General features: G+C 48.5%; 3 protein-coding genes across 3 annotated transcripts; 2 read left to right on the top strand and 1 right to left on the bottom strand.

Moving 5' to 3' along the window:
* Positions 1 to 8,444: 8,444 nt before the first annotated feature.
* LOC128267325 (nuclear inhibitor of protein phosphatase 1) lies at positions 8,445 to 9,992 on the top strand. Its single transcript, XM_053004134.1, has 4 exons — positions 8,445 to 8,535; positions 8,607 to 8,821; positions 8,880 to 9,731; positions 9,791 to 9,992. Exons 1-4 carry the CDS (start codon positions 8,507 to 8,509, stop codon positions 9,895 to 9,897), a joined length of 1,203 nt encoding a protein of 400 aa, XP_052860094.1. The 5' UTR covers positions 8,445 to 8,506; the 3' UTR covers positions 9,898 to 9,992.
* A 180-nt stretch (positions 9,993 to 10,172) lies between these two features.
* Positions 10,173 to 14,239, bottom strand: LOC128267320 (stromal membrane-associated protein 1). Its single transcript, XM_053004128.1, has 3 exons — positions 14,126 to 14,239; positions 12,775 to 13,092; positions 10,173 to 12,344 (listed from the first exon to the last, which is right to left on the bottom strand). Exons 2-3 carry the CDS (start codon positions 13,021 to 13,023, stop codon positions 10,962 to 10,964), a joined length of 1,632 nt encoding a protein of 543 aa, XP_052860088.1. The 5' UTR covers positions 13,024 to 13,092; positions 14,126 to 14,239; the 3' UTR covers positions 10,173 to 10,961.
* Positions 14,240 to 14,661: 422 nt separating this feature from the next.
* Positions 14,662 to 16,691, top strand: LOC128267322 (H/ACA ribonucleoprotein complex subunit 4). The gene is made up of 2 exons (XM_053004130.1): positions 14,662 to 14,753; positions 14,852 to 16,691. The coding sequence occupies exons 1-2, from the start codon at positions 14,744 to 14,746 to the stop codon at positions 16,393 to 16,395; spliced, it is 1,554 nt and encodes a 517-aa protein (XP_052860090.1). The 5' UTR covers positions 14,662 to 14,743; the 3' UTR covers positions 16,396 to 16,691.
* The last annotated feature ends 1,781 nt before the right edge of the window (positions 16,692 to 18,472 follow it).

Here is an 18,472-nt window from a genome sequence, read left to right as displayed (position 1 = left end):
AACATATGATTATTTTAATAACAGTATTTTCCGTCGTTGGCTAGTACATTAACCCATCGTGCAGATGATTCCCGGATTCCGTGTCAACAGAACTCCTCATCTTTAGAAGCGATCCAATCAGAGAACATGTTGAAAAATCAGTTTATTATGTCTTCTATCCCATTCTGGTAGTTTTGTCGCCAAATCTTTCTTCAAAAGCATTAATTGTTGTCGATAGCTTGTCCATCAATAATTTTATTCGATTTAAAAAGCTTATAGTACACCACACCTTTCATATCCCACCATATGCACAGCATAAACGTTACAAAGTGAATATTTAGCTTTGGTTGCGATTGCCCTGGTTCACCAGCACCTGGTTCACCTGGTGCTTCCAGACCCTTTTGCGTTTAGGATTCTCGTAATAACTCTCCTTTTCATCACCAGTGACGATTCGGTACAAGAACCGCTTTCTTTTTGGCTGCGCAAGCAGAAATTCGCAAATGGGTTTCCTTCAATTCATGTGGAACCCATAAGACATTTTTCTAAACATTCCCACGCCCCTCAGACGATGGGAAATTGTTGTGTGGTCAACTCCTAACATTTTAGCAAGCTCTTTTTGCGTCTCATCACTCGCAAGAATGACTTCCTCGATTGCGCACCGCGAAGCACAGCAGCAATGCTAACTACTCCGTCAAAGATTTCGCCCTAAAACTGGGACATGACCATGGACCACTACGTCATTTACTATGTCATTTGCGTTGTTACGCAGCGAAAGCTGCGTGAATAGTGGCCGCCAAATGAGCCAAAAATGTCGATCGATCTTCCGGCACGCCGCGAGGCAGCAAAAGCCATTGACGTCATCTTGGAAGGGAGCGGACAACCGCCGCAGAAAATCGCCGCAAATCGTTAACCAGTATCGCGCGCGTGTACCTCTTCTTCTTCATCCGTGTCCTCGCGCGGCGTACGGGGGACGTGTTAGCGGACAATTGTTGAGTAACGCCCGTCCGCCAAAGGGGTGTGCGAAGTGCGGGATTTAACTCGCGCGCTTAAGGTCAACGGCATTTGAGATTGTGCAATACTAAATTTATCCCTCCACACCATCCAATGGCGGAAGCCAACCGCGAGGCGAGGCGAGGGTTGGCCGTAAACATAGAACAGGAATCGAGGAGGCGTCGTCACATGTGACAAACCGATCGATACCCGATCCACTTCTTGAGGGATGAATCCTCCTGTGGATGGGTGCCGAGAAAAGGGTAATGACCGTCTCTTACTTTTCGGCTGATTGTTTTCGCGGATCGCTCCGTGGCGAGGAAAATTAAATTTCCGGTACGCCGAGCATTCCCAATAGGCATCAACGTGGCGTTTTCAGAACACAGCAAGGCGAAGAAGAGTGACCCCGTGCTGCTCACGTCTCGTTATCGTGGGTCAATGGGTGTGGAGTGTTAAATAAACGACGTCAAGTGGTGCAGCTCGTGTGAGAGAAGATAAATGGTGGTGGCGCTAAAGCGAAACAAAAATCAGGGCCACCACGAAGGATCGATACTTGCCTGAAATTAGCACCCAGAGTGAGCGCTCGTCTTCACGTCCACACATTGGCCAGCGGCCAAGTGTACAAGCAGAACCCGTTTGCCCGTTACAACCGAGAACTCAAGAGATATCCAACCAATCACTACAAACTATTGCTGACGTGACTCACAGTTACCATCCAAATCAAAGCAATCAATGCGCCCGTGGTGCTCAAATATGATTTCATTCTGCCCCGGCGGGTGTTTTGGGCCGTTAACGAAACGCTGCGAAGACAGTGACCCTTGACAAAGCCGAGTGGATGACGCAAAACTGTCCAAAATTCAACACACGACAAACATCGATCCGCGAAGCGGTCCGGTAACATTTCAACGTCGGCCGGTTCAATGTTTTGGAACTGTTCAAATGAGTCATCGACCGGGTAGCTGTTACCTCATTTGTGTCTGAAGAGTGCGTGAAGCACTTCGCGACACCGTGATTCCATTATTTGATCAATCGCAGAGACAAAACACATGGCAAGGACGCAGCAACAGCAATGTCTGGACGTTGGTTTCGGGGTGCGTGATGCGCGTTCTTGAAAAAATAAGCAAATAAGCACGTCGGTCGGTTCTCGAAGTACTCACCTCAGCAACCGCCTCCAATTCCGGAACGGTTGATGTGGTCACGAAAGAGAGGCAGCGCGAGACCAAACTGTTTTAAGTAAAATACGAGGTTTCGCGTTAAGTGATTTTCCCGAAGCCTACTGACGGAGCAACCAAATCACTTCTTGGCACGCCCGTCGAATGAAGTCGACCACAATTGTGAACGACGCACAGCAGAAAAACAAATCAATAAATTTATAAAATAATACATTCTACAGCACTTAGCATCGAGTATCATCTACCTACAACCGCAAGCAGCAGCAGCAGCGGGCAGCAGCCAATAAAATGGCGTCCGCCGTCTTGTATTATGCCCGGTGGTTTCGCGGATCAACGAATTAATCCTTCAGCTTTTTTCAAAACACGACACCGGCTACAAACAAGCGGTTTGTCCAAGTTGAGTGGGACGAGCCGGTTGTGCCGAACTGCCGCCACCATATTTGCATTTGAGTGAAAATCAATTTGTTAAACTTACTCTGCGTGCGCCGCGTCGTGTCTCAGCAACCTGCGTCGTCAGAAGACGAATGAAGATTGAACGCAAAGATTGCTGAGATTTTGTCGCCCGTGCAATCTAATGCAAAAGCACAGCCAAAAGCTGGACAGTTTTTCGTCTGGCTTTGTGGCCGATTCGAAATGATTCAAAGCTTTTTGTCCAACATCACAAAAATCAGGAACAAAATTGGTTATGGTATTGGTATTTCGAGTGCCGCTCCGTTAACTAAGCTCGACGTCGGGTGTCAGAGATTCACCGCATTCTACGTTTTTACGTTAAAGCGCATAGCATCACTGCCATTCCGATGTGACGTGACTGGCCTCCGCGCTTCGTTTAATCAGATGCACATTTGCCCCATCGATAATGTATCCGCGCCCTTCCTCGTCGCGGGCGGTTCATAAAAGGAATCGTCCGATGGAGTCCGATCCGACTCAGGCAGGCACCTCGCTCACACTTTGGGCCCGCCGTGATTCAACTCGGTACACACGACGCCCGGAAAGGAATTCGAGACTTCGCTTCCACTAACTCATTTGTCTACGCAAGACGCTACTGCCCGACAACAAGCCTTCAGAAGACCTCACCACACCGGACCACCGCGGACGGGTGGCGCGGACCTTTTCAAGCTCGCACTTTTAGCGCCAACTTACGCGCCACCCCGCACGCCACCATTCCGAGTCGCGGCTCAACGTAGGAAGCGCCCGGCCAGGCCTAATACAGTGCGCGCGCCAGTACCGCACCCGCTCCCGCGTCCGCGAGAATGCTCACTTCAGCAAAACGAACTCGAGATCTGCTCTCGATCGGCGCGCATTTGTCGAAACCACACGCGACAAATTGGGAGCAGATTATGCGCGACGAGACGCTACAGATTGACGGGCGGCCACTGATAAGCATCGAGAGCAAATGGGATGTGTACCCCGCGCCGCCGTAAACGGATATTTATTGTAATTAATGTGCTTCTCCACTGTGCGGCCAAGAGGGACGCCGGGGGGAGAACACGATCGTGTTGAATGAAAAGTTCGATTCAATTTGCCATTTGCCAATTTAATAACTACTAGGTTGTTTACTAAGTTTTGCGGGTCGATACCAAAGGGCGCTGCTACGAGTCCAATTTTTATGTTGGTACACTGTTCATATGAACGCATGTGAAGTTTCATTTCAATCGGTCACTTAATTTTTTTCTAAAGCCATTAAGTAACCGCATTCGAATGCAACTTTCTCGGCAACATTTAGAGCTTTTTTGATAGGATAAAGTGGATTGAATCATCACTATGGATGAGACTTGGATCTATCACCGTGATCCTGAATCAAAACAAGAGCCTAAAGCGTGATGTGAACCTTGTTCTTCGGGTCCGAAACGAGTTCGTGTCCAGTTAGCATCAGGTTTTTGGGATGCGAATGGAATCTTGCGAATGGATTATTGTTGTAACGTATTGCGGAAGCGTATTTTGAAGCCCTTCCAGTTCCTCACTTCGGGGAAGGAATTTATAAATTGGAGTCTCCTTGGGACAAGTGTATTGATATTCAGGAAGGTCATTCTGAATAATAAAGTGTGTTTAAAAGCATAAAAATGTGTCCTTCTTATCGACCCGCAAAACTTAGTATACAACCTAGTAGCCAGCAGCAAGACGGCGCGTTTTCGCCATGAGAATACCTGTCTTGTTTCATCAATTGGAACTACCTTCAACATTCCTCGCCCGTGTTCCGCGCTCCGCTTTTATGAACTTCCCTTCCACCCCCGGGGAAAATTCGGAGCTCACCTATACACACCTCTTCGCTTCGCAATTAGGACGTCGAAGATTCGTGGTAAATCTAAAATTGGACACTTTTGCCCGCGCGGGAGCGCACCACTTTTCTACCGACCGTCCCGACTACCGATACAAAAATAACTCGCGCTCCTCTTGAGCAACTTGAGTCCGGGTCCCTACCACCACCAAACACACTCCCGAACGGTATATTTAACACATGGAGGCGGTGCGGCCGCGGCGGCAGTGAGTAAAACTCAACAAAAACATACCCCAATTCCGCGTTTATGAAATGCTGGTGCGGGAATCTCGCGTGCACCGCGCGTCTTCGCCCCGTGGAAATGGGTGGAAAACAAAGAAAATTTGAGGGACACACAGTCGCCCACGAAAAAGGGGGTCAGTATTCGTGCGGAATGACGGATAAATGGGTTGCTGCGTAGCGTTAATGCGCACTGCAGCAGTCCGCGCGCGCTCGGTGCGTAGATTTCGACGCCAAACCAGTCGCGTAATTTACCTCTTCCTATTGGGGCGATCCGAAACTAAACTTAAACCCGCGACATGAATGATTCCAAAACACACACTCCAACATTATTGTGTGATCTCATGTTGCGGTACAGAGTGGACACAGAGCCCCGCCGGATACTAACCCACCCGGTTACTCAAACTCTTTGCGCGCCTCACACTTACGTGTGTGCGCCAGCGCCCGCGCGCGCATGTGGTGAGGTCACTTCCACTTACCTTGCTCCGTGCCAGCAGAGTGGTGTTTGGTTTTGTTTGAATTCACGCTTCGACTCACGGTCGACTCGACATAAAAGGCGACACGACAAACTAGTCACAGGCGCCCCCGGAGAGTGGTGGCCGCGTCGTGTGCCCCCCGCCGCCGGTACACGGCAGATCCCATGGTGCCAAACGAGATCAATTTCATCAAATTTGCGTGGGAGGACTATGATTTGAATCGTTTTTTCCCCGCTTGGTGTGAGTGAAGCACCGCACGACAACGACGGCCACGGAATGGACAATGATGACGCGTCAGTGTCGATTCGCGATCAACGATCGTCAACGCACTTCTGAAGACAAAATCTGTGAATCGTCCCTGAGCGCAAACAATGCCAGTTCTTGGCACACAACCCACAACAGAAATGTATTTTATTTTTGCTCAAATCTCGCGGACCCCACGGACAGCGCATGAATAAATTCTCCCCCGAAGAAACGGTTAGAAAACGCGGCCGACACAATGGTGGCGCAGAATTAAAACAATTCACAGGCGGCGGTGATGCACAATAGGGCAACACACGAACCCCGCGCGCAGAACGCGGAATGGCGGACAAAAGCTGCACGGTTAAATGCACATTGTGTTTGCCACAGAATCTCGCAGCGAGATGGGGTTTGGTTCTACTTGTTGGCCAGTTCGTCGTACTACCTGTGTCCTGGCGGTGTTTCAGCAGCTAATTTATACGTTTAGTCGACAGCCGATTGGCGGTGGCGGCGGCCAGGAGTTAATAAATAATAGATGACTTCAACCCGCGTACCTTTCGGTGCCCTCTTCGCATCCCCGTTGACCAACGAAAAACGCAACACACGCAATCGAACCATTTGTCCGGGTGAATACGTAATGCACTAGGCCAGAGAGTACACTGCTAAGGTGCCCACCTCTTGCGCAACGGCGGCAGATTTCGTCGGACAATGGAGTCGGAATCTAGCACAGCCCTTGAGCCAATCGATCCTACTCTAAGACGACAGTAATCAGCTACGAGTCTAGCGAGAGGTTCTGGCCAAATCAGTGCCAATCGAAACTCCTGTTCGATTGCGACATTGATAAAAACGCCATGCCGCCATCGGATACTAGGGCACTAAAAAGATAGTGGAAAGATAGTAAAAACAGTAGTGAGCGATAATAATGAATGACATTGGCAGTCGACGGACGGACCACACATACAAAGCTGGTCGGCTGGTCAAGTGTGTATACATGCAGCAGGAATTCATGCGCGTTTCTGTTTTCTTTGCGGCACCCCCGCACTAATGTCGTGTTCGGAAAATGGGCCTCACGGCGAAGATAAAGTGGTGTTCCCTCTAACTTGCCGAAAGTAAACCTCTGTGGTTCCTCTGGTTCCTCTGTACCCGTCGGTCACGTTTTACCATTTAGCTCACCTTTTATGGGTGCCTCTGTGTTGGTGCTATTGTAATATTCTTCTCAGGTCTTATTCTCTTCCAGCAAGTCGGCGGCACGGCACGGCACGGATACGCAAATGTTGCTCGCGTTTTTGAATGGCGGCGATGATGGTATTTCGTCTCACGACGCGGTTCGGTTGTGCGGCCTTAAGAAAACTCGTTGCTGGGGCGAAAAGAAGACCAATTTCATAACATCTCCACTCACTCTCCGAATGCGCCGACGGTACGCGTGGCCACTTGAAGGAATCGCCGCTTCCCTTCCCGTTGCGGGCACGATTGTTTCACGCACCCACAAGTTCCCGCACGTCACTGGTCTCGGGGGTGATTTTGACACTGAAAAATGGAAATAAACCGTGGAACACTTGAGAATAACGCACGACGCGCTTCCTTCGAGCAAAACAAACACCATGCGGAACCACCGGAACGGACGGACGGGCGGTAACCTGCTGATTTGCACTACTACTACCCAGCCTACTAGGAACGAACGCTAACTTGATCGTGCGCTAAACAGGGCCTCGAATTTTCGAGTCAAAACAACGAAAACACAAAGAAATAAACTACGCGGCGATGTTGCCGTGATCCCAGCAATCAGACAGAGTGCACACACATACAGACACACACACACCAGTTCACAGTCGCACCGATTGTGTGATAAATAAGGCAGGATCCCGTAGGTGAGATTTTACCGATATCGTTTCCGTTGCCTCCGCGTCTCCGACTGAAAACTATTTTTCACTCTCACTCTCGCTAGTGGCCCCCGTTTTTCCACACACACACACACACACTTTTCATTCATGAGCAATTTTCCATCCCATCGATCCCCCGGCGGCGACTGCTTGAGATGTTAGATTCCGGATTTGGCTTTTCCATCACTCAGCGCCTGCCCCGGCTATGGCATGCAAATGTGACGCGAACTCGTCGGTGAAGAGGAATTCCTGACACCAATCTCCTCCACCACCGGACACATGAAACACAAAAAACCGGTACCACTTTCGCTCGCCTCGGGTTTTGACTGCCCCCGCAACCATAATTTGGCGATTTCGTTTCCCCTTAAACTGCCGCCGCAACACAGAATATTGTTTAGCACTCGCGAGTCCTTTGACTATGGAAATGTGGGCATCAAAGGAGTTCACCTCTAAAAGGAGACCTATGCAAAATATGGCGCTCTGTTTTTTTCTACTTCTGTAGCGGCCCCGACGTGCCCGCTAATTTCGCCACATTTTTCTAGGCTAAAAGGTCCCTCTGATGGCCGACGACGAAAAGGTGCATTTGGTGCTTTCTTTTTTCCGTGTTCTATAATCGGCCGCAGGCAGATTGCGTTTCTCTCGGGCAGAAACACACAGAGCTTTCTTCGGCGCACACACACTTCGATGCTTCGATGCCCACCATCGTTTAGCCAAGTAGGCTAACGCTAACTCCCGAAAGGGAACCTGCCTGCTCTTCCGCCAGAAGGGGTCACGTTGGCATACGGCATTTAGAGACAACCAACATCTCGGAATCGAAAGATTGATTTATCCAACTAAGCGCACACTCTCTTCGCAGAGTTCACCAGGTAATTCCGTTCCGAATACGAATGCGAATCAGTCCGAATTTAATAGGAAATACACCAAATACACCAAATTTACCGTGTCCGTGTGTTGCCACCGCGAGATCTGAGGACAAAGTGAGAAACGTTGCTCACCAAAACCACGCGACTGCAGCATTCGAGCAGTGAGTAGCCATTACAGGTTTATACAAGCACCGGATCGAGAGTTCAAGTTATTATTATTATTTTTTATTATTATTATTGTGACATTTCGGGCTAATGGGAAGCCGAAACGTCAAAAACCGACTTTTTTTTTTGAGAAAATAAGTAAATATTTTTCACCTAACGTTGAATTTCAGTGGAAATGGCCGTGTGTTTGTTGGTGAAGCATTTTTAACCAGCTAAAGCCGGCAGCACGAAAAAGGCCAAGTGTGAAATGTCCAATCACTATGAAATTCCTTCGTGGTAGGCACCGAACACAAAACCCAGACCAAAACACAGCCTGCCGATAACGATAGCTAAACACTATTTTTCAGGGCCGGCAAGCCTCCCACTGGTCTTCATCTGGATGTGATGAAGGAGGACAAGTTGATCCAGAAGCTGATGATCGATGAAAAACGCTGCTATCTATTCGGGCGCAACCCTCAGATGAACGACTTTTGCATTGATCACGCTTCATGTTCCCGCGTCCACGCTGCGTTCGTCTACCACAAACATCTTCACATTGCTTATCTGGTAGATCTGGGCAGCAGTAAGTGAAGCGTCGTTTGCAAAATCGGCATTCTTCATTCATTTGCCTTTGTCCGCAGCACACGGAACGTTCATAGGATCAGTTCGGCTGGAGGGCCACAAACCTACGCAGTTGCAGATTAACAGTCAGTTTAGCTTTGGTGCTTCCACGCGCCATTACATTCTCCGCGAAAGACCCACTGTGGGGTCGCGAACAAACATCATGGAAGATATTCCCATGACCATGATGGACACCAGTGACGGTACATTTCTGGGGCTACCGGAAAGCCAAACCGAGCTGGATAATCTCACCGAGTACAACACGGCGCACAACAGACGCATATCCATGTTGGGAATTTCTGATGACAGTGGCACAGGCGGAGGGGCTGGCGGCCCCGGTGGTCCGGGCGTGGTCAGCGGGGGTTCATACAAGAAGAACAAAAAACGTAAGCGGAAAGGGGTGGCTTTCAACGAGGATGAAATTATTATCAATCCCGAAGACATCGACCCATCGATTGGACGCTTCCGCAACCTAATCCAGTCAACTGTCGTGCCGGTGTCGGCGAAACGTGCGAAAATGGAGGGACAGAACAGTATGGGCATCATTACTTCTCCCCCCTGCAGCAGCAAGCCGGCGGGTTTCCCTCTCCATCCGCATCATCCCATTCACCCGGGGCAGAGCCATCAGTCGCTCTACCACGGCATCGATCCGTCCGATGGAGCATCGTCGTCCGTTGCCGGCCACGATGGGCGCAGCTTCGACATGGACACACTGGTGAGTGGTCTGACCACCAAGCTGGGCATATTGCTTCCCAATCCGGCGCCGGATGTGAACCCGACCCCGGTAGCAGCCCGTGAAACTGCCGCAGTCGTCAACGTTTTCGCTACACCCGGACACTCATCTGCACCTGGTGGTGGTTTGAATAGCAACGGTAAGTTAGCCGCTGTAAAAAAAATCATTTCCGCTCTTAACCCCCCGCTTTTTCTGCAGTCAATTTGAGCGACAAACCGAACGAGACGTCTGAGGAGCCGAAGAAGAAGAAGTACGCCAAGGAGCAGTGGCCTGGACGAAAGCCGCTTGGATTGGGAAGTTTTTAAGCAACATCATACCTACGTGGTACACGGATTAGCCGTCGTTGTGTGCGTTTCTTCTCGCTGACTCTAACTTTAACCCCATACAATGTACAAAAGCATGGCAGATGGCTTTTGAATAAAAGCGTTTAAACACAATTTTCCGGTTGCTCGATTGATCTAGCAAGCGTCGCTCGAACCGGTTCACTGTGAGGTAAAATTCGATTGCCTTTCGCAAGAGATTGTCCTACGGATAATATTTTTAAATACCACACTAGATACAAAGGTCAATTTATTTTCCTTCTTTTTACCATTACACATGTCCCCGCTATGGTCTGCACAGTTACCACTACGATTCCTCCATTTACTATTCTGCTACATTCGCTTAGACGATTACAACGGCGTTTTATTTGATCAACGCTCTCTTGCACATAAGTTATACTTTATTGACAATTTCTTTATCTACCGGAAAAACGATTAAACGCAATATCCGATTTAGTGTATTGTTTTTCCTTTTTTTCTGCGTTTGCACAGAAGCATCTCCCAGTGTACGTACCTTCAGCACAGTTCCTAAAGATTACGATTCCTATCAGTAACAGTGTAATAGCTAAAAACCGTTCAAATGTACCGAGACTGCGCCAACGTACGCTCTCTCTCGTTAGTGCCCTTAGCGAAATATTTTTATGTTCCCTTACTTATAAACTTTTAATAGTGACCTGTTTCTTGCTTCCATCTGATTCGGCCTCGCTAAGCCTTGAGGCTTCCGTAACGGAGGAATGGAAAGTATTCGCCGCCGAAAAATAACCTTTCCTTAGGATGATGATATCGGAACACCGTCGAATAAGAATCGACCGAGTGTGGAGCTTTCAGGGTTTGTGTGAGTGTGGATTGTGTACTAAATATTTTCATCTTTCTGTGTTGGTAATTTTGTCTTAGCAAGTGAGTAATTGTCCTATATCGTGTGTCATAAGTTCTACGTACGGAATAGATCATCCATCGGTTGGCCGGAGTGAAAAGGATAAGTTAGTTGGCCACGACATCCAAATCGCAGGACCGGGGAGTCAGGTTGGGAACTGGTTTGGCACCATTTCCTATTGCCACACGTCGCGCAGGTTCATCGTGCCGAATTGATTGCTTAGCTTGTCACTGGTGGCAGGTTGCGGCTGCTGCTGCGGGACGGATTTAGGAAAAGTAGCAAAGGCCGGAACTCCACCGACCACCGGTGGTTGCTGCATCCCGATGGGAACTGCTCCCATGTTCGGGAAATGGCCCATCACCGATTGCTGCTGGTGCGGATGCGGATTACCGGGATGTTGCTGGTGAATAAGATTGTTCGCCCCGTACGGCGGCATTGCACCGAATGGCGGCATCATCCCGTGTGCGTGCACCGCTTGCGGTTGTGGAGGGAACATGGACGGCGGAACCATACCGGCGGCCGCACCTGCTCCATTTGCCATGTTGTTGTACATCATCTGTCCGTGCGGTACTCCGCCACCCATCATGTACTGGCCGCCAGGTGCACCGTTCATACCACCAACTGCGGTAACCGGAAACGTCTGAAATGCCCCAAACGTACTCGTCGGTCCATTGTTGAATCCGACTGCTGCGCCACTTGCTGCCGGGGGGAATGTGCTGCCGGCGGCCTGCTGAAAGCCGCCGAAACCTGCGACGCTACTGAAACCTCCGCCACTTGCTCCCGCCGAAGTCGGGGCCGACCCATACAGAGCCATGATTTTATCTTTCGTCAGCTTTCCACCCGTGTCCGCTCCGATACCCGTCCCGCTTGATTGATTAAAAAAGTCGGCTTCCGCTTTGGCCAAATCGTCCGTGGCTGCGTTTGTTCGTTCCAACAAATCGAGTCCATTATTGTTCGCCGACACAGCAGCGACCCCGTTGGCCGACTTGCTCGTTGCGGTAATACTGTTCGTACTTCCCTCACCCAACGACAGCCCGAGCAGATCTGCCCCGGCACTGGAGTTGGCCACGGTCACCGTTCCGGTTGCGTCACTACTGTTGGCCGCGCTGGACGATTGCGTCGCACCACCTTCGGATGAAGATGAATTCCGGCTGGATGATTTCAGGCTACTGGCCGGTGCTTTCAACTTTGGCACAGACGATGATCCGCTCGAGGTCCCCCCGGAAGATGGCTTGCTGGATGTCGTACTCTTCTTCTCGGTGCCTGGTCCCAGGGGTGATGCCAGCGAAAGGCCACCGCCCGATCCAGTACCAGTTGCGGTCGAGGAAGTCTTTTTCTTGCGCTTCTGTCGCTCAATTTCTTCGTCAATCTCTCGATCCCAATCCACCTTCGGTGGCGGCGGAGGAACCCATTCGCGGGCCAAATACTTTTTGTGTTCGTACTTTGCACGGATGAAGCTCTCCAAGGCAGAATCAGTTTGAGGGCGCCTGAAACCATCCGGAACCATCGCTTCGTATACGGCACGGGCCCGGGAGTTGCCCATCTGTTCCAGAGAGACCTGCAGGCAGTAAACATTCCCGAATAAATGAAGAATCATATTACTTTTGGCATGTTCATGAGTTACTGCACTCCCTTGAAGTGAAGTCCCAAAATCAAAGAATTGTCTACAAAAAACAACCATCTGTTGCACCAAACAGACAGTGATTTGTGCAAATCCGTTTCACTAAAGTGTTCAAGTCGTGACGATAATTCAGCACGCAAAGTATATTTGAAGCAAACAAAAAGTAATCAATGCAAAAGCCTGAAACAAGGCGCAGTGCTTTTGGGCGGAAATAAAGCAATTAATTAATAGCGGCTTCGCCTGGTGGCACTAACGGCGCATGGGCGCACGCCAACTTTACCGCTGCTGCTTCAAAGCTCCAAGGGGATAATGATGATGTCACAATCACCTGAGCCCGGACCACCGGTTATCACATCGCGTCACTTACCACCTGCTCCGGTGTCCAGCTGTCCAGATTGACCGATTTCACCCGGCTTATATGTACGCCCAGATTCCGATGAATGCCGGCGCATCGGATGCAAAGGAACACTCCCAAATTCCAGGACGCCCAACGGGGCCCTTTCGCGTCACAGTCGACACAGTACTTGTTGTCGTCATCCCGGAGCATCTTGGTAAGCATAACTTGACATTTTTCTTGTATCTGCTTCTGCCTTTCCGTTTCGTTCCTTCTGCTCATCTCGCCCTGTTTGCGGTCGCGTTCTCTGCGCTTCTTATCCGTGGTTACAGCTTTATCGTCGCCCCTTATCTGCGTGAAGGCGGCGAAAGGATTAACGGTGGTCCATCCGTCGGGCGTGGAAATGCGAAAGAAAGAAAAAACATTAGTTTAAAACATAGCACAGTTTATTTAAGAGTATTTGTTGCACAATCGGCAACAGAAGCATTGTGCCTATGCCGCAGCCAGACTCTGTATTACTGTGTGGCAAGGCTCACACTAAGGGGTTCCAAACCGATAGGCGAAAGTGCTGAACGATAGTGATAAAAGCCAATTAATATTCCGTTGCTCGTATGTCTTCGTTCCTCGCCTTATCGCCACCAAGTGAACGCTTTTCGAATTTCAGTAGGCGACGAAATCCATGAGTAATGTACAACTGTTGGTGGCAACTGAACTTTCACGAGCGATAGAAACCTATTACCGTCTTTTGTTGTTTGGACTTTCCACTTCTTTCATGCTCGGCAAACATTTTCTCCATATCGCACTCTCGTCATTGTGCGGCAGACAATGGCGTATATTCTGCAAGAGGGGAAAACTGTGTCCTCTTTCAGCATTACCCATGGCCATGAAGTAATTTTAGCACTGCAACACGAGATAACATCTGTCCCGAACAGTTCTCGGGACCAATACTTTTGTCAAGGACAGCTCTACCAGGAGTACTTCTCTTTAAAGGCTTCTTTAACATTTCTTTTCAGTTTCACAATCGACTCACGGATTGCTTTTCCAGTGCGGAGAAAGAAAGTGGAAAAGAACAGAGGCGGACAACAAAAACAATCACAGCCACTCCAGTTAGTGTGATAACACCCAGAACTAGGATTTACTTGTTTACTCGTTGGGCTAATCACTAGCTATTTCGAGAACGGTGCATTGTCCTACAAACAAATACCTGTCCCGCAAAGGCCATTGTTAGTAAGATGTGAAGGTTTTTAAAACAGAACCACACTCAGAAAAAAGCAGATTGAGTAAGAATCGCGTATGTGCCCAAATAATGCTCGCCAAAGGGGCGGACAAGGAGCGCCCTTTCTGCAGAGCAGCGGTTTTGTTTTCATTCCCCGTTGCCACGTACCTTTATGGATATTTACCACCTACACGTCAGCAAAAAGATGTGTATGTTTTTCCGTCTCACTAACGTTTCCAGTAACCTATTAAACAGTTTTCGTAGATGAATCACGGTAAAATACTGCAGTTTCTTGTTTTAACTTTCGCGTTTCAACTTCTTCTTCTCCGTTTCGGGCTTCTTCTGGACACTTTTCTTAACGTCAACATTGTGAGCTGTCATTTCGCACAGTCGACTTCGACTGCTTTTTGTCGACTTTGCTTTTTGTCGACTTCGACATTCCGTCGATGGTTTTTTGCTTTTTCGCGCAAACCCCTTTCGAACGCAAACTTATGGAATATCTAAAAATGGAATATTGGAATATCTCCAATTGCCGGTGCCGGTCCAATATTTTTCGATCATTGAATCGATTTGTACAATGTTTGAAGTTCCACCACCAAACTTGTGTTCACCTTGGCCGCACCACTCAGGTATGAAAACAAACCATGTGCGTTTTCTAACCTCGAAAGCTTAGCTGTCATTTCCGAATTCCCGGCCTCGTGTGTGTGATTGGAAACAATACGCGTGGTCGCCGAACAATAGTTCGAATTTTGTTGAAAGTTTTCTTTAAAACAGGCCAACTTTACCATGGAAGTGGGTAAGTCACGTGCAGTTCTTGCGGGATAAGCTTTGTGTTGCTATTGCCGTTGGTTTCGTTGCTATACGAATCGATTTACCAGCCGACTGTGTTTGCAGACATGCCGTCCCCGATTAAGAAGGAGAAAAAGAAGAAGAAGATCAAGCAGGAGCCCGACGCCGAAGAGATCGAAAACCTGGGAGAGCTGCAAAAGTCCGGCGACTTTCAGCTGAAGCCCTCGGAGGCGATCTCCCGGCTGGATACGTCCAAGTGGCCCCTTTTGTTGAAAAACTTTGACCGCCTGAACGTGCGCACCAACCACTACACCCCGCTGCCGTTTGGATCTTCGCCGCTGAATCGTAAAATAAAGGACTACGTCAGTGCCGGTTTCATCAACTTGGACAAACCGTCCAACCCGAGCTCGCACGAGGTTGTGGCGTGGATTAAGAAGATCCTGAAGGTCGACAAAACGGGCCATTCGGGAACGCTCGACCCGAAGGTTAGCGGTTGTCTGATCGTTTGCATCGATCGCTCGACTCGTTTGGTTAAAAGCCAGCAAAGTGCCGGCAAGGAGTACGTGGCCATTTTTAAGCTTCACTCGGCCGTAGAGAAAGTCGCCAAAGTAACGCAGGGGTTAGAGAAACTGCGCGGTGCACTATTTCAACGGCCCCCGTTAATATCCGCTGTCAAGCGTCAGCTCCGCGTGCGAACCGTGTACGAGTCGAAGCTGCTGGACTACGATGACCAACGCAACATGGGTGTGTTTTGGGTCAGTTGTGAGGCTGGTTCGTACATTCGAACGATGTGCGTCCATCTGGGATTGGTTCTTGGCGTTGGTGGTCAGATGCTGGAACTGCGGCGCGTCCGTTCCGGGATTCAGTCCGAAAAGGACGGCATGGTAACGATGCACGACGTGCTCGACGCGCAGTACTTGTACGAAAACCACAAAGACGAATCGATGCTGCGTCGGGTGATAAAACCCCTCGAAGGACTGCTCGTGGGCCACAAGCGCATCATCATGAAGGACAGTTCGGTGAATGCGGTGTGCTACGGAGCAAAGATCTTACTGCCGGGCGTACTGCGCTACGAGGACGGAATAGAGCTTGATCAAGAGATCGTGATCGTTACCTCGAAGGGCGAAGCCGTGGCACTGGCCATCGCTCTTATGACCACGGCCACAATGGCCAGTTGCGATCATGGCGTCGTGGCGAAGATTAAACGCGTAATTATGGAACGCGATACCTATCCCCGTAAGTGGGGTCTGGGACCGAAAGCATCGATGAAGAAGCAACTTATCGCTGCCGGAAAGCTAGACAAATACGGAAAGCCGAACGAGAACACTCCCAAGGAGTGGGTCACCGGCTACACTGACTTCAATCGAACAGCCAACGGTAACAGCGTCACGGCCGACGACTTGTCCGGTGGGAAGCGGAAACTAAGCATCGGTGATACATCCGCTGATAATGCGGCGCTATCCGAAGCTGCCGATGACGGCAGCGAGCAAAAGAAAAAGAAAAAGAAGAAGCAAAAGAAAGACGCCGAAGAAGCCGGCGACGCAGTGGACCAAACGGTTTCCGGGGAAGCCGATGGCGAAGAGGAGTCGAAAAAAGAGAAAAAGAAAAAGAAGAAGGACAAAAAAGATCGTCCAGAAGGGGACGAGTAGGTAGTACTAGTAGTAGTACATTTTTATTTTGCTACGACGAAAGGCGGCAACCAATGAAGTTGCCGCTATTTGCAGGATGGCGCCGTATTTTTAGCGAACTGCTGTTGTACAATGTTTGTACAACTGTTCTTTTGTACTCAAACAACCTTTAGTCACAGGTAATTTTATCATTTCTTTGATAATTTTTTGGAAATAGTGAAGTATTCCGTTCCGAAGGAGATAGTGAGTCCGCTACTTCGAATCTAGCAGAGTATAGAGCCGGTTCCGCGTGTTCCATATTTTGTTTGCGAGAAAGGCGAGGCACGGATTTCATAAGAGCATTTTCCTGGACTTGTTTGTTCGAACTATATTGAAAGAATGTCTACAACGACGAATGTCTACGTTAAGGAATAAAAATTGAAATGTAAATTAATATCTGGTTATTTTATTGCTTCACGGTAACCTGCAGATAAAGTTTCATTCCAGGAGACCAGAACAAAATCTGGCAGAAAGTTCTCAGTCTCAAGCAGAGATACTGAGTTTGTTAATTGTTGAGCAACGATTTACAACACGAGAACACGAGAAGAGCCGAATAGCGAAGGATGAAAAAATAAAGTTCAACGATCATTTAGACACTTTTTTTGATCTTCGGTAATCTGATCTAATCTAATCTAATCTGAATGATCGAATTGACAGCATCGATACTACTCACAGCATCAGTTAGCGTGTTTTGCTGTCAGTCTGTCTGCTGTCAGTCTGTCAGTGCTGTCAAAAATCGCCTTCTGACATGTTCTATAGAACTTGTTTACATTTTATGAAGGACGCGGACAAATTACAATTCGAGTCGAAACTATTCACTTTAATAAACAATTTGAGTCGAAATGAGTTCCAAATATGCATTTTCAGACGAGTAAGTTGACGGTGACCAAGGATAAACATTTATAATAGCACATTTCTTTCTAGAATCTCGCCTATATGTCGAATGTGCCTGTCGGCTGATGGCGATTTGCAGCCGATTACTTTCGATGAACGGGGCGCATCTCTTTTGCAACAAATATTCGCCTGTACGCAGGTTGAGGTAAGATGCTCTTCTTAATAGAATTTTCTGCCGCTTTGTTAGCAACGATTATGACATGCTCTCTATCTTTCTACAGATGAAACTATTGCCCGAATTTCCATCGTATTTGTGCTCAGCCTGCGAATCGCGCTTGGATTCTTTCGATAAGTTTCGCTGCCTATGCATCCTAAAGAATGAAAAAGTCGATCGGTTTCGCGAAGTATTGGACACAACCCGTTTGACCGCTGCAAAACATCCGGACGACATACACCAAACCGATGGCGTTGAATCGGTGTGGATCAAAGCGGAGGTTGTCGCAGAAGATTCTTCAGAGGATTATCAATCGAGTCAAACGGTTTCTAATTCACAACAGATAAGTAACATATGCGGTTATTATCATCGTGACGATTTGTTTGAGGCGGAGGAAGTATCACTGGAAACACTTTTGAAGCGAGAATCAATGGACGAGCAACAACAACTACAATTATCGGATGCAGATATGAAACATGAGTTCAAGACGGATCCTTCCAATTTCAACTGTAAGGTTGAAGGAGATGATTCTATGGCAGAAAAGACGATTACGAGTCCTGACGACCCTGTATTAATTTCGGATCAAAAGAATTCTTATATCACTCATACCGCCGAGGCCTCTGCAGAACATCCGGACGACATACACCAAACCGATGGCGTTGAATCGGTGTGGATCAAAACGGAGGTTGTCGCAGAAGATTCTTCAGAGGATTATCAATCACGTCAAACGGTTTCTAATTCACAACAGATAAGTAAGAAGAAATGCGGTTATTATCATCGTGACGATTTGTTTGAGGCGGAGGAAGAATCGCTGAAGGCACTTTTAAAACGTGAACCAACGGACGAGGAACAACAACTACAATTATCGGATCCTTCCAATTTCAACTTTAAGGTTGAAGGAGATGATTCTATGGCAGGAAAGACCATTACGAGTCCTGACGACTCTGTATCAGTCAAGGATCAAAACAATTCTTGTGTCACACATGGCGCCAAAGGCCCTGCATTGAGTCA

Source organism: Anopheles cruzii, chromosome 2 (genome assembly GCF_943734635.1).
Source record: "Anopheles cruzii chromosome 2, idAnoCruzAS_RS32_06, whole genome shotgun sequence".
In the NCBI taxonomy this organism is placed as follows: domain Eukaryota; kingdom Metazoa; phylum Arthropoda; class Insecta; order Diptera; family Culicidae; genus Anopheles; species Anopheles cruzii.
Note: the sequence above shows the minus strand (reverse complement) of the source record. Positions and strands in the feature narration are given on the sequence as shown.